The 15,580-nt window shown below is 38.3% G+C and overlaps 1 protein-coding gene across 12 annotated transcripts in view; it reads right to left on the bottom strand.

Annotated features, from left to right (window-relative positions):
• ptprma (protein tyrosine phosphatase receptor type Ma) overlaps nt 1-15,580 on the bottom strand; it is a 167,248-nt gene that overhangs the window by 119,573 nt on the left and 32,095 nt on the right. For all 12 annotated transcript variants that reach the window (XM_032531513.1, XM_032531508.1, XM_032531510.1 and 9 more), the window contains exon 2: nt 3,660-3,782. In XM_032531513.1, coding sequence (XP_032387404.1) covers nt 3,660-3,782 — 123 coding nt within the window. The remainder of the gene's footprint in view (nt 1-3,659; nt 3,783-15,580) is intronic.

Raw genomic sequence — 15,580 nt, 5'->3', positions numbered from 1 at the left:
CAGAAGACCTTAATTCAGCAGGTTCCTATTGATTTCAGAAGCCTTTGATACATGTTTTTGCAGGCAGAAAATAGAGTGCACTTCCAAGTCTGAATGTTAAAAAAAATATATATATCATATTAATACATAATAAATTTTTCTTTTTTTAAGAACTCTGGTCTAGTCTAATTTGGCATATTGAAAACTTCTCTTGGCACTTGAGTGATGGTTACAGATCTGATTACAAATACTTTTTACTTTAAAGCTCACAGACATCTTTGCTGAATAATTCTGCGAAACTCCTTATTACATGTCAGGACATCTTGTTTTACATCCAGTGCCAATTCTGGCTTTCTACAATCTCTGTGCATGGCACCTATGATATGGTTATGGTTGAGTAAGATTGTAGCCATGGCAATAAACTACGGTTGAGGTATGATTTTAGACAACTACAGCACTTGGTGAAGGTGAGGGAAAGATTGTGGTTGAGGTTAAAGTGATGGTTTGGTGTAATTTCACCCTAGGGTCCTTTGCACCACAATCTCAAGACAAACAACCCCCAGAAGCTTTTTTCACAGAGTTAGAATTATGAGCTGATTAGCTTAGTGCAGGCGCTAATGGAACCAACTGTGTAACTAGTAATGCCCCAAAATGATACTAAACTTCTATAGTAGTACAAATAGGTTATGTACTAATAAAACAATGGTTTGGGAAGTTTGTAAGTACACTAGGAGTTTATTTAAATAACTTACCTGCGGGCTTCTGGTCTCTGATGCTACTGTTACTAGGCCTGCATGATTACATTATAAAATTGCGATCTCTATTCACCCTGAACACAATTCAATTTTTAAATAACTTTGATTTGAAAAAAAAAGAAGTTTTTAATGACTGATTCTCATTTAATTTTACGAGCCAACTGCATCACAAACGCTACTACTTTCTTCTGTGAGTTTTAAAAATAGGTTTTAAAGGGCTCCCAAGCAACGTCACCGAAAAGAGATAAACATATTTATTAATTTAATGATTAAATAAGGCAGTGTCTTCAAACTTATAACTTGTCTCCTGCTAGTTGTACTACAGCACTTACTTTTAAAAAATAAGTTAAATTAATAAATATGTTTGTTGTATGTCTTTTCGGTGTTGTAATTTGTAGAATTATTGTAGATTTGTAGTTAAGCACTCGTCTTACTGCAAGTAGCAGTAGCAACAGAGAGCAGAAGTCAGTAGGCAAGTGTTAGTTAAATACTGGTGTACTAACAAATGTTCAAATCCATCGTTTTACGAGTGCATTACATAACCTATTTGTACTACTGTAGAAGTTTGGTATAATTTCAGTCGTTATTAGTGGGGTAATTTATGAGATACACAGGTGGTTCCATTAGCGCCTGCACTAAGCTAATCAGCTGATAACGCTAACTTGGCCATTGTTTGACCCTGGTGAAAAAAGCTTCCGGGAGGTTGTTTGGCTCGAGATTGTGGTGCAAAGGACCCTATGGTGAAATTACTCTGAACCATCACTTTAATAATTGCAGGTCTGTGACAGAACACCAAGGCCGAAAAAGTCCCCTACACCACCCTGATCTCTACACCCTTACTTTTCACCTCACTACATTAAGGGGGAACTACTTCCATTGCACTGAACCATGGCACTGGATGAAAATCATAAGGTGCAGAATTGTCCACAATGCCAAGGGATACTGGTATTACATGAGTTTACATAAAAGCTAGATGTTTAAACCCGTGGAGGTATTTGATTTGCTTTGAAAATTCAGCCAAAATGGAAACACAATTTAAATAATAAATTCACAATGACATTAAGAACACTCCTATTTGGACAGATACTGTCTACAACCAATTTCAAAAGTGTTTGAGATAGTGACGCCTTCTGTTCAGAACAATCTGTTCTGTGAGTATGATAATGTCCTTAAGTACAGGTTGACAGCGAGACAGCAATCAGAGGTGAGATAGCTTTTCCACCAGTGTGGCTTTCACCTAAATGCATTTCTACCCATCAACCCCCTCTCCAGCAGCTCTAAAACAATTTCAGCCGTCAAGTACATTTCACATCCCTTTCGATGCGGTCAAAGAGGAGAGATTACAATTTGGCACGGCAGGTTGAGTGCTCACACTGAGAAATGGAGAAAGAGCTGCAACCTGTTAATTACTCACAATTCAAGATGCACAGGTAGAAAACCAGCCTGTCTGAAGAGTACTCAGACTAGGAAGCACAATCAGGGACACCACTTAACCAGACATAGGATTTTAATCAGATATGTTAAATTTAGACTGTGCGCAAGGTGTTAATTTGTAGGTCAAGGCTTTTCCAGATTTCGCTGTAACCTTTGCCCAGTCTCCATGTGTCCACACATTAATCAATTGCAATAGAAAAAAAGCAGACACTTCCCCTGCCATGGAAAGTAATTTCTCTGGGGCGGTTCAACACACTTCATTCTAATGTACACACAAACAGGTCTGAGGACTGGCTGCTTAAAATTAGTGAGGGCCTGCTAATTAATTCCTTCTGTCACTGGGGGGGGGGGGGGGCAGTGCAATCTATCTGGGATGCAGCCTTTGTGAGATTAGGCATCAGATAGGGGAGGAAAACAATATCCATTAGTTTGCAACACTACCTTTGTTATAACACCAAAAAAACACATTCCATTAGTATGATTCCTTAGGTGCCTTCTGCTCGGTGGCGGGTGATATCTCTGCATTTCAAATCAAATGAGAAGCGATCAATGGAACATTAAAGAGAAAAATTGTGTGCGACAGACAGAAAATGCTGGGAAAGACTTTTAATGAATTAGAAAGTGTGGCTGATGAAAATACTTATGTAATTAAAATGTATCTGGGTATATGGATATCAAATGTGTGACCAAACCAAAAAGGCCTGCGTAGTGTTGTAGTTACTCTGGTGGGAAGAAGTTGCATGATCTCATATTGATAATACTAAAGAATAAACTAGTACTAGAACTTTAGAGAGGAATGTATTGTAGTCTTGTTGTTTAAAGTTTATGCATAGAAGACCAAATATCAGTGTCCAAAAAAGTCAATATAGGCTGTAATTAATATTTATTAGTCACTAAATTAGGTTATTTGCATGTAGCCTTATAGTATATTCCAATTATAAAAAGACTTAAATCCTAAATCAGAAAAAAGTAGCATGTAAACACCTAAATCATCAGATGGAATCAGCTATTTGGAGACAAATTTGATTTACGTGGAAAAAAACATGACTGATGAAGATTTGTGATGCAAATGCTTTGTCAAATTAGTTTCATGTATGGATTATGTATAATAGTTGTGAGTATTGCTTGCCCACTTGACCCAAGTATTGTTACTTTGTTAAAGGATACTCCCAATCATAGCGAATGTCATGTAATAAAATGGAGCAGTAGCATATTGTGAGTGTCTTTCTAAATGTGTTGTACAATTGGCTCCAAATGGTTGAATCTGATGTTTTTTTGTCTTCAAATACCTTTTCAAACAAGTGTTTTCTTCCTAATCCAAAATAATATTCCTTAATGTAAAAAATAAGATTTGTCTCTGTGCAGAATATTGCTTCTTACACAAAACAGAGTGTGTGTCAAATGTGCAGACCACTGCAATGATATGGTGTTCACTGTACGGAGATGGAATCGTCATTTCTCCACTTCACGAGCCAGTGTCATTGTCCTTACCTGGGGGCATCCATGGATCTGATGAAGACTTCTCTCTAGTATTGGCCTGCTCCCAGTCAAGGTCATCGTCTCTGCCTTGGCTGTACCCACAGGCTGCCAGCGGCTTCTCAAAGTTACAATCACCTGTGACAACAGGAAGAAATGTATATATTGTTATATAGTTTATTTTCCATTAATTTGCTGTTCAAATGAATGAATATATGACATTTTCTTTTTTTCCCACGGCAGTATTCATAATGCGATATTCCAGACAATGAGATGCATTTAAGTGAGACAGAGTGAAGGATTACTGTAGTAGGCGAGGCACAACATACATTACCATCATTAGCAACACGGCAGTCCAATTTCACAATGACAAGTATGAAGTGTTCAAACTCCATCATCGTTAGGCATTATGTTCCAAAACTGCAGCACCATCAGGGATACATTGATTTATTTTCCTTGCCGGCCACAGAAGTTTGCTGTTAGAGCCACTCTAATCCTTTTTACAAGCTGCTTGCAAAATGACAGCAAGCAACCATTAGGGCCAGGCTTGGCGTGTGATCGATTAATACAAATACTCCTTTATTCCTCGCACCTTAAAGGCCACACAGAAAATGTAAGAGTTGACCCCCCCCCCCGCCAAGTGCTTTTCAATCCACTCATAAATCTACAAAAAAGGCATGTCAGAACAATATGTGGCTGCAAAGGAGTAAAGAAATGTGAAACATAAAAGGTGCTTGTTTGTTTAAAAAAAAAAAAAAAAAAAAAAAAAACTTACACAGTGGGGGGGTTGTTTATAGAGCAGGCAGGTGACTTAGTGAAGTATGGACATATTGATATTATGCTGCATCAGATACATGGTTATATTGCTGCTTTGTTGATAAATGATGTATTGTTTGTTATCCTGCTTCTTACCAGAATCCAAATGTTGAATGTAAAAATGTTTGCTTGCGCATTGCTAATAAGTTTCTAAATACAGATGACATACAAATTGTATTTGCCTCTGGGAATGTCCTTTGAGCCAGAATCCATGCCAGGCCAAATCCAATATCTCATCTCTTACAAGCTGCCTCTGACATTCTGCTGCATAAAGGCTACGAGCTGGGGTTTTTGTTTTCCCATTTATCTCTCTAGTGACATTTACAGTACATGTGCAAATGAGTGGCCAAACGAGGAGAACACAGGATAATTAATGTCCAACTCCATAGGGCAGCTGCTAATGATATATTTGCTGCTTTGTCTGTTTTTTTGAGGGGGTGGACAGGAAAAAAGGGAGTGAGTGCCAAAGTACCACAGGTAAAAGGTTGAGGGATTGATGAGTGCTCAACCAGAAATTTCCTCCAACAGCCAACACATCACCAAAGCAACTTGTTAGGATGAGAAGCTAGACAACTGTGTCTGTTTGTTAGGTTTCCTGCTGTGTGAAACAGAAAGAAGCTAAGTGACAGTGAACAAAACAAAAAAAACAAAAAGAGAGATATTATTTTCAAGAGATTGCACATTAAACCAGAATCAAAGACTTACTTGCAGGAGTTTGATTTGGACTTCTCTGTCTAGTGGTCCAAAACTGCTTAATTTAGCTTAAACTGAGTCATCAAACCCAACAGTGAACTTTCTACTGGACTGCCTTAACCAGTGTGTGTGTGTGTGTGTGTGTGTGTGTGTGTGTGTGTGTGAGTGTTGCTATAGTTAAAGAAACGTGTAAGTAATTTAAAAAAGTAACAAGTAACTGAGACTAACAATGGCTACTTTGACAAGTCAAAATATCTGCGTTATGAGTACTTTGACTTTTAATCCTTGAGTGTATTTTGATGCTAAACGTTATCCTATACATTTTGAATGCAATGACTTTTACTTGTATCAGAGTATTTTTACACTGTGGTATTTTTTATCTTTCCCTCCATATACATTAGTTTTTTTTTGCTCTGGGTTAATATGCTAAGCTCATTATCATTTCTAAACTGCTTTTCGCTGCAATTGTATAATTGATTATGAGTTACTTCATTATTCTGTGGAGGCAGTTAAGCAAAAGATCCACCCATAGCAGCATAGTACAACGCCTGTATAACGTGTAATGTTGATTAAATGTGAAGCTACATTAACAGGTGGCCTCAAATTTATTCTCATTAACTTGAGAATCTGGGTGAGGAAATCTAAAGAAGAAACCCTCATGAATCTCCATCAACATACCCTTAAGGAAGTTCAGTGGCCAACACTGGGGAACTTGTAGTTGTCCTCCACCTACATCCAGTGACAGTGTGAAACTGCAGGCAGTGCTGAAAAGGCGCATGTTCTTCATAAATAACAATGTTTGTGTTGCCAAGGAGAACATTAACATGAGTCTTTGGCTGCAGCGTCACAGGAACTGGCTCCGTTCCATCAATATTTTGACTTAATAGTTCCAAGAACTTTGCCCCGTGCCGCCCACCTTCCTTCTCACATGACAGAGCTCAAACAAACCCAAAGAAGTGGCTTTCATTGGTGTTTGATATTCAAATCAACGGCATTGGCGAGGAGCAAAATGTATTCTGAGTCAGTAGGTGATAGGAGTGGAGGGAGGATTTCTAACACTGAGGGCAAAAAAAAGCCTTCAAAAAGAATATGCACTAAGCAGAGCCTAGTTCTTTTTAATTATTTTTTAAATGTCAACTCAGACTTTAATAATAAATCAGGGAAATGAGTGGGTTGAGGTTTCAGTTCAAAACTTCATCCCCTTCAAAGACATCATTAACAGATCTGTTCTATTAATGATTCTCTTGTTGCTCAGTTCTGCATACAGTAGGAGGTTAGCACAATATACTGCTTATATTACCAATGTTATTCCACTGCTCACCTTCAGTTCAACCAGCAGCTGTAATCTGACTTTTTTAGCAGTATATCATGCCAGAAGTTGTTACAATGACAAAATACTTTACTTTAAGCAGAGTCATTATAAATCCAATCCTAAAAGAGAATAAATTGTAGGGATTATAAACCAAATTATACTGTATAGTCTCTTGGTAACAATGTTTCTTATTGATTCTGGATGGATCTGGTATTGGAAAACAGTGGGTGGAACAAACCCTTACCACTTTTTCATTGACAACACTGAAGTACAATCCACATTCATTGCTTTCGCTGAACTATTTGGACCATTAAGACAGGGTAACACAATTAATCAATTTGCATTGCTTTGATTGTGACATATAGCCGGTCTCATACTTCAGTACTGGGAAGTTCTCCAATAAGGCCTGCAACTTGTTACTGATCTGTTCTGAGGTACACATTAAAGCATCTGTTCTACAGAAATCACATGGCACCATAAGCCTTCCTAAATGTGTGACTTCACCATTGTGAGTGCCATAAATCAAAAAGAAAATCTATCTCCAATCACATGTCGCATGCCATCAATGCAAACTGCTGCTTCTGTGTCAAGCGATTGTACACATGCATGCAGATCAATCAATAGCATCATAATAGTCCTTCTCTCTGTGGGAGGTTTATATTGCTGCCAGTGTGTGGCACAACCCCCATATAATCAGCCTCGACAGCTGCTGAAATAGATATCCCAACGAGAGACTGCCAACTCTCTGAAGGAGATTTAACTTTCAATAAAAGCCTCTATGAGGTGTGGGTAGTCTGGGACTACGGATGAATGTGCTCCACCCTGTCAACATTCCCCTTTCAAGAGAAGCCGCCAGCTTGGAGCTAAAAAGGTGGCCCTAGATATGTCATGAAACAATTTATTCCTGAGCGAGAACACACAATAGTCTATATATTCTCACGCAGAGTGCATTTCAAAGAAATCTATCCATCTTTTCCTGAACTGAGCCAGAGGCCAAAATCAATACCTCAACCCCTCAATACTGGAGCCAATTTCTCCTAAAGATTTTCAAGTCAGACTTAAAAGGCCTTTTGTTATTGCACCTGTAACAAAAGTAAACTTTAAGCATTAAAAGCTGCGTGTGTGTCAAAGTTTGGTACTGTAGAGTTCTATCCCCACACCCACCCACCCACACACACCCACCCACCCACACACACCCCCACCCACCCACACACACCCACACCCACCTCTCTCTGAATGCCAATGAATGAGTTTGGGAAGGGGGGGGGAATGTATTGAATAAAAATAAATGTTTTAGGACATGTTCAGAGCAAGGTTATAATAGTTTACAATTTTAATTTGTTTTGATTACCATCTCCTTTAAGATTGATATTATAGCTAAAAAAAAAAAAAAAAAAGTATTAGTTTTTTTAACCAGGCAATATTTGTTTAGTATTAGTTTTTATGTAACATTTACTGCTTATTTTTGTTTTGGTTTCCTATAATAACCCTGGTTCTGAGTAGAGCTCCTTGAGGTTGTAACTGACATTGCTCTGTTCTATCTGCAGTGTATTTGTTTTTGGCAAGATTACATTTGTGTATTGCTTTTAATTTTGTAGATTTTTGCTTTCCTAATTGGAAACGAAATGACTGGAAAACACAAATTGGTGTCTTTTTTACTTAGGTTTTAAGGCAAAATATAAAAATGCAGGGATGCTGATCAGATGCCAGCTGTTGAACAGCTGTTTTTGGTCCTTGACTTTGTGTAATTTTGTTGAACATTTTTAAAAGGAATAGTTTGAGACACTTTGTGAAATATTTAACTGCCGCGACTTACATGAGAAAATTGATACCTCTCATGCTAGTTTGCATATCTTAGAACAACAACAACTGAAAACGGCGAGCAAACAGCTAGCTTGGCTGCGCCCGGACGCAACAAAATCATCCTAGCAGCAGCTATTAAGTTTACTAATTAATACAGTGTTGCTTATAAATTTCGGAACCCCTGCTTAAGTTGACTAAAAAAAAAGGAATAAAAAATAATCTTTTGGAAATTGATCTTAATGCCTTAATTAAAACAAATGGGAAAAATCCAACCTTTAAGAACACCAATTTTCTTTGTGAATGAATAATGTATCGTAAATAAATAAATGTTCTTCCTTAAAATACAGGGGTCATAAGTATACACCACCCTATGTTAAATTCCCATAGAGGCAGGCAGATTTTTATTTTTAAAGATCTGCCATACCTAGAGATTGGCATGGGATACTTTCCATAAAATCATCTCTCAATGCAAATCAAACCAGCTATTATGCTAACTGAAATAAAACCATGCCAATCTCTATGTATGATGAAGGGTATGTGATGATATGGGGCTATTTAATTCCAAAGGCCAAGGGAACTTTATCAGGATCCTGGATCCATGAAATAACTGGACTTTATTAATAAAACTTAGGGTAACATAGGGTGTGTATACCTATTCCCTGTGTATTTGAATTAAGAACATTTATTTATCTACGATACATTATTCATTCACAAAGAAAATTGGTGTCCTTAAAGGTTGGATTCTTCCTAATTTTTTTAATTAAAAAGGCATTAGGATCAATTGCCAAAAGATGAATTTTGTATACTTTTTAGTCAACTTTAGCATGGGTTCCTAAACTTATGAGCAGCACTGTGTGTCATATCTTGTTTATTTAACTAATAAAAAATGTAAGTGCAAAAATGACAAGTTGTGGTTTTACAGGGTGTTATATACCGGACTATTTCTTGGCCGGACACAGTTACTTCCCGGAGTCTTATTATCACCATGAGGTTGCCAGGCAACCCACAGAGACTACGGGTAGTCACTCACATCCCTCTCAGCATGACAAATGAATAAGGGTATTACCAAAATGTCGAACCAATCCAAAGATTTTTTTTCTGTGGATTTTACTTTTGTTTGACAGACAATGCAAAGAAAGAAGACTGGAAAGTTTCTAGGCAGAACATCAACTTAGAACAGAACATGGTTGGCACCTGAAGCCACAAATGCACCTGTAGGCTACAATAATTACTAGATACTACATAATTATTGGTTATTTTCTACCCAGTAATTTTGAGACAGTTGCATAAGCTGTATTACAAAGCAAGAAAATTAACAACAGTACAATTAGTGTGGTGTGTGCTGTAGCTTGTATGCTATCAGATAGAATATCCTCCTAGTGAGGAAATCGAGCCCTTTTCCAGCCACTGCTTCAGTCCCAGTGGCAGATATCATTGCTGCAAGACCTCCTTAGCCCCTCTGCCAATTCGGCAATTACCAGCCTTCCAATCTGCTCTGCCCTGCTAGGAAATCGCAGGTCTGCTCTTTGCCCCAATCTGCCTCAATGTCTGCACTTGTTTTAACAAACATCTTGTCTGCTGGAGTCCCTGCAGACTGAAACCACAAGGCAATCTTGGGTAATTTAAAACCAATGTCGACTATCTCCCTCCAACACCACCAGTTTAGAGCTTCAGAATCCTGCAGCTAAGCCCCGTATGGACTGATAGGTCTTTTCACTCTGGCCCTATTTCACTTATCTATTGGCAGCTCCTGCCTAGTCCTATCTCTGAACTGAATTGCATGTATATGTGCTATCTGTTTGGGGACTCTGAACTGAGGGAAGGGATTTGGACAATCAATCTCAATATCATTATCAATCACGTCTTGCTGTTCGCCACATTGATTCCAGGGAAAATAAAGAAGTTGGAGTGGAGATTTTCACTGATAATCTGCCTGTCTGAGCCCTGCACTTGTCAGCAATGTTTTGCAAAACAAAACAGACACATCACATCTCGTGTGAACAAAATCAGGGCAAAAAGGCAACATTGCATTTGTACGGTAAAATGGTGGAATATTTTTGATGTATGAAGCTATGAAGATTTTGATTTGAAAAATATTGTGCTCAAATTGATTTATTTTTGTTGAAAACCCTCTGGTGCTATGTGCAGCTCAAAACCATCTCGTTATAGAAACCTCTTTGCCTTTCTAGGGCTTTTTTTATGTCATGTCGACCAAATATCAACTTGATGAATGTGCTTTACATCAGGAGTACGACATATTTCCTGATCAAATCCACCCTTGTGCATGGTTAGATGTACATCGAAGATGACAGGCAGACTTCTCCTTAGATATGCTAAATTTTGACAGATGAATTTCAAGCTGTGTGTGCCAGCGTAGGGCTTGACGTTCTCTTACACTGCGCCTGTCAAGAACTTCCAGTAAATTACTACAAATCCATCCCCTTTCTGTATCACCTGCCAGGCACCAATTAAGATAAATATGGAATCTAACTCAGAGACATGGAAGATCCTTATTGTAATTTTTCTTTAAGCAATAAAAAGGAGGACTTTGGGTCTGACGGCATAGAAGTATCCTGTGGTGATAACACCAAATATTACGCCAATATTTCTCTTAGCAGAGGTCCATTTGAATCCCAGATTGCCAGAACTGTTCAGGGATGGTACAGTAAGGTCAAATAATGTAGTCAGAGGCTCATTTACACTAAAAAGCAGTAGAGAACCAAATGTTGAAAATCAGATTAAACCCATTTCTGAAGACTGAGGAAAACCACCTGCTGTGCTCAGTGTTTAGATTGAAGCTCAGGCGTTTTCTGACTCTGACTTGACAGCAACAAGGCTGGTTAACAATGGCTTCTCCTCCTTTTGTTCCCAGCATCCTCATTCTGGTCTCTATCCACAAAGAGAGATACTGCCTGTCTGTCTCAGTGCCTCTATCCTCCAGAGAGAGAGAGAAAATATGGCTGTTTCCTATTCAGCCTAATGCCAGTTGATACACTGAATGTCGGAGGGAAATAGGCTTGTTTAACATGCCCCCAGAAATGATTTGGTGACTGAGCCTGAAAGGCGCTTTATTATAATCACTGTTTATTTGTTGCACAAGTTTTTTTAAATAAAAATGCAGGAGAAGATGTATTTTGATCAGGGAGATGTGGGAAAAGTAGAGAAAAATCGAGAAAAATGCTTAGAGTTTGCTTCTATAAATCAAAAAACAAAACATCCCGCTGTGTCTGAATGGCTTGCTTATGTTGATGTGCATCCTGTGCTGCAGAATCAACTCGCTAAGATGGTGTAAAGTGGAATCAACCCTCCGCATTGATTCAAAACACAGTACTAGCTCAATACTAAAAGACTGGAAATTCAAACTTCCTCATGCGTTGTTTCACATTTGATCCAGGTGGGATGGGCCTCTGGCCCAAGCGTCTATCAATGAAAGACAGTATAAGAGAGAAGAAAACTCCCTAGTTTCCGATGGAAAATAGATCCACATAGGGAGGGATAGGGAGCCTTCAGGAAGAGGAAAGAAATGAGAGCCCAGTTTGTACTCAGGGCTAAAACCCCACTGGCTCACTCCAATAGAAAAACATCATCTCCATCCCACAGTGGATGACCCTTCAGACTGAACCCCTTCAATCCTACCTAAAACCTGCTAAGTCAGCAAACCTTTGAATTCTGCCTCAGTGTAACAAAGAAGGGATGAAATGCTAATGTCAGTATCAGTAGCTGTAACCCCCCCCCCCTTTCCAGAGTTTCCCAGAGTCTAATTTGTCAAACATGCAAGTAACAATGCCAGAAATGAGTCCAAAGGGAGGTTTCCCCCAGAGGAGAGAATGATTATGTTTGATCATAGAATAAACAAGAACATTACCATGCTTTGTTGGTTTTCCAGAACTGAAACAAATGCTTGTTTTTATGTGTGGAGGAGGGAATAATTCAAGGTTGAATGTCAAAAGAATTAGGAAATCACTAAAGCTAATTAGAAAATGTTAAAGAATAGAAGAAAGGTTGAATCAATCTCTCTTAAGGAGAGAAAATCTAGGCCACGAGGAAAAGCTTGAACATTCAGGAAGAATTATCAGCTCGATGAAATATCATTACTTTGCTTTTGTGTCATGACATATCGTCAATCACATATGCGGTGTGTTTAATCCCCCACCACACACAGCCTGGTCGAGCTTGGAAAGTCTGACCGACACTTGTGCAGATGGTGCCCAGGTGGAAGGTGGATCCCAGCCCTGGTGAAAGGTTACCGTGTGGATCTGAACCTTGAATTGACAGGTGTGGCTGAAGACATTTCAATCCTAGTGGATTTAAGTGCTGTCTTAGGGTCTTCAACTGCACACTTCAAACACATTCAGACCCTTTGTTTCTCTGCTGAAGTCCAATAAATCAGCTAGCTGAAAGAAAAACCCCGTGGCCAGGCTTAATCCTCCTGGGTCGGGGGGAGACAACATAGAAGGCATGAGGCATACAAGCCCCTCTTTCCAAATTTACTGCGTGGGCCGAGCTCTTGTTGTGCTTGGCAGCAGGAGCGTCTGCAGACTGGTCAGTGTGAATCTCAAAACAAGTGGGAGGAATCTCTGAGTCTTAATGTGATTAACTACAGCCCCAGTCCTTACAGCCATGACCTTTTAAGACAATGTAGATAATTATACTAATAAAGATCACCAACAGCATTGTCCATGACATTTCTCCTGTTAAAAGCGTCTAACAATATCACCCACATGATTTGGTCTCTGTGGCCTAACGCCATTTATGCAACTGGCATTATAGTCCATTTCCATGATGTCAAAATTCTGCCCAGAATCACAGCTGATTGGCCATCAGTCGGTTTCTAATTAGGGATGCACCGATCCAATTGGTACTACAGTTGGACAATCCAAAAGCTATAATTAAATTAGGTGCCATCTTCAAGAATTATTTTCATCTAAGTCATCTACGCTGCACTTTATTCCTGCCACGTGCCACTGTTTTATCACTATTCTATATTTCTGTTTGTCCATACGAGGATGTAATTCCACTGGTGACTTTTCAAAATCTTATTTTTGTCCCCGTCACCTTTGTTGTTTCAGGATGGATTTTTTTATTGAAGTCACTCTAAACAAGTCCTGCGGCCAAAGGCTGTATAAGAGAAGGTCGGAGTTGCTAAAAATGTTGATGAGAATACCAATCCACAAATTTGTTTGTTCCATATGAAGCTGGAGCTTGCCGCCAGTTAACTTAGCTTAGCCTAAAGACAGAAAACCGCAAGCCTGGCTCTGAATACATACAACCTTTCAAGTAGCTTAAATCAGATTTTTTTTTTTTTAATTAAAAAAAAAAATTCTGGTCCTTAAGACTCGGTGCAGTTAACCCATTTTTAATATGATAATGCATGTACTGGTCACCTCTATGCAGTGAGTGACAGAATAACGTGGGACAAATTAGACTTTTCAGCCGGGTTTGTTATAAATTCAGACAGTGAAGTGGTATGAATAAGTCAAGGAAACAAAGGAATTCCCTCAGTCTCATTCATTTTATAAATTTTTAAATCCAATTATTTTACGTCTGCTTGTGACCTATTTTCGGATTTAAGTGTCCTATCAAATCCTAATAGATCACAGAGAGGAGAGAACCCTTTTAGGTTTTAGATGGTTGTCAAGCTCCCGTATGGTTCTCTTTTGGGAGACTTTGGTCCTCCAATTTCGACTGCCTTCCATCGTGTCCCCTGCAGGAGAATATTACCATCTAGCTACTGTACCATGCAGGTGAATGATCGCAGGTATTAGTCCAGAGCACACAAATTTCTGAGGCACAGCACCTCTCTGATCCCTCATTGCACTGCAGGTTTTTTCATTAACAGTGTGACAAACGTCCGTATAAAGTCATAGTGCAAGCACATTCTAGCTGGACCGAAGAAGGAATTTACAATGGAGGATGGCCAATGTAAACTAAAGTAGGGTCCAGTGAGCAAATGTGCAGATTGAGGCAAAAATCATCTCATTAATTCAGTGTAATAATAAAGAGCCTGAAAAAATGGCAGCAATACAATTAAGTAAAATATCTTCTCATCTCCAATACTCATTAGAGTATTAGAGCTGAAGTTTAGCCGACAAATTAAATTAATCTATTAACAGAAAAGTACTACAATTGCTAAATTATTACTATCATTTACTTTTTTGATACTCAATTAAGTTAATTTCAAGAAAATATTCTCTGGTTCCAGCGTCTCAATTACGAGGATATCCTGCTTTCTCTACTTTATGTCATGTCTTTGATCGGAAAAAAACAGAAGTCACCACGGGCATAGAAAAATTTATTTTTTCATGGTCTTTTCTGATGTTTTATAGACCAAAAAAATAGTTATTTTATGATAACACAATGATTGATTGAGAACATATTTGGCAGATGTTTGATGATGAAAACAATTGTTAGTAGCAGGCCTACTTAGTACAGCACCAAACACCTATACATCTATAAAACCTTACACAAATACACTTACCTTCATCATCAACTTAGAACATAGGACTTAACCACAAAGATAAATAACAAAACTAGTAAAATGAAACTGAATAAAATGTAAACGGTAGTCTACTTAACTAGGTTAGATTAGTCTGATTTACTATATGAATACTGGTCTAAGTAGGGATGTCTTATGATTTTGTTTTGAGTGTCAAGTGTGATGCCGTGATTACCATGTTCACAAAAGCCCTGGCCCATAGAAACACTTAAAAGGTCAGCGTTGAAGAATTGAAAAGTCTAAAAAGGAACATACTGTACATAGCCTAAAATAGCCAAATGACATGTGCTCAAGTGCTAATTCACTGAGCAATTTGAAAACCAAGAACAGAAGCTTTAACTATTTATTAAAAGTAACACTCAAGCAACAAAGGGACTAAGAAATATATAATTACATATAATGTGTGCTTTCTTCTTCTGGGCTTGGTCAGTGCACAAACTGCTGCATTCTCAATCATCTGCCATTTATCTAAAGCTTTCACTGGTGGAGCAAAATAAAGAACTTTCGCAAGTCTGTAAGTGATAAAATCATTATCTGCTTTTCAAGTTTAACTCAATAGATGCATTTCTGTGACATTTATAGACTCAATTTAATGTGGCATTACAAACAATCTTTGGCCCTGTGAATACACACGCACTGTGGAACTCAGAATCCATAATTACATACTGTTGTATATGCAGCCAGCTTTAATACGTTTCTGCAGTCAAAGCTGCCCTAAATTAAAGTAGCTACATAAAAGACGTTACTCATCATCAGTGACTTTATATTGACCGAGCTTGAAATGTCACTTGTATAATTTAGTGAATGCGGTGTTAT

This window comes from Etheostoma spectabile, chromosome 12 (assembly GCF_008692095.1).
Source record: "Etheostoma spectabile isolate EspeVRDwgs_2016 chromosome 12, UIUC_Espe_1.0, whole genome shotgun sequence".
Lineage (NCBI taxonomy): Eukaryota > Metazoa > Chordata > Actinopteri > Perciformes > Percidae > Etheostoma > Etheostoma spectabile.
This window is presented reverse-complemented; position numbering and strand designations above follow the sequence as displayed.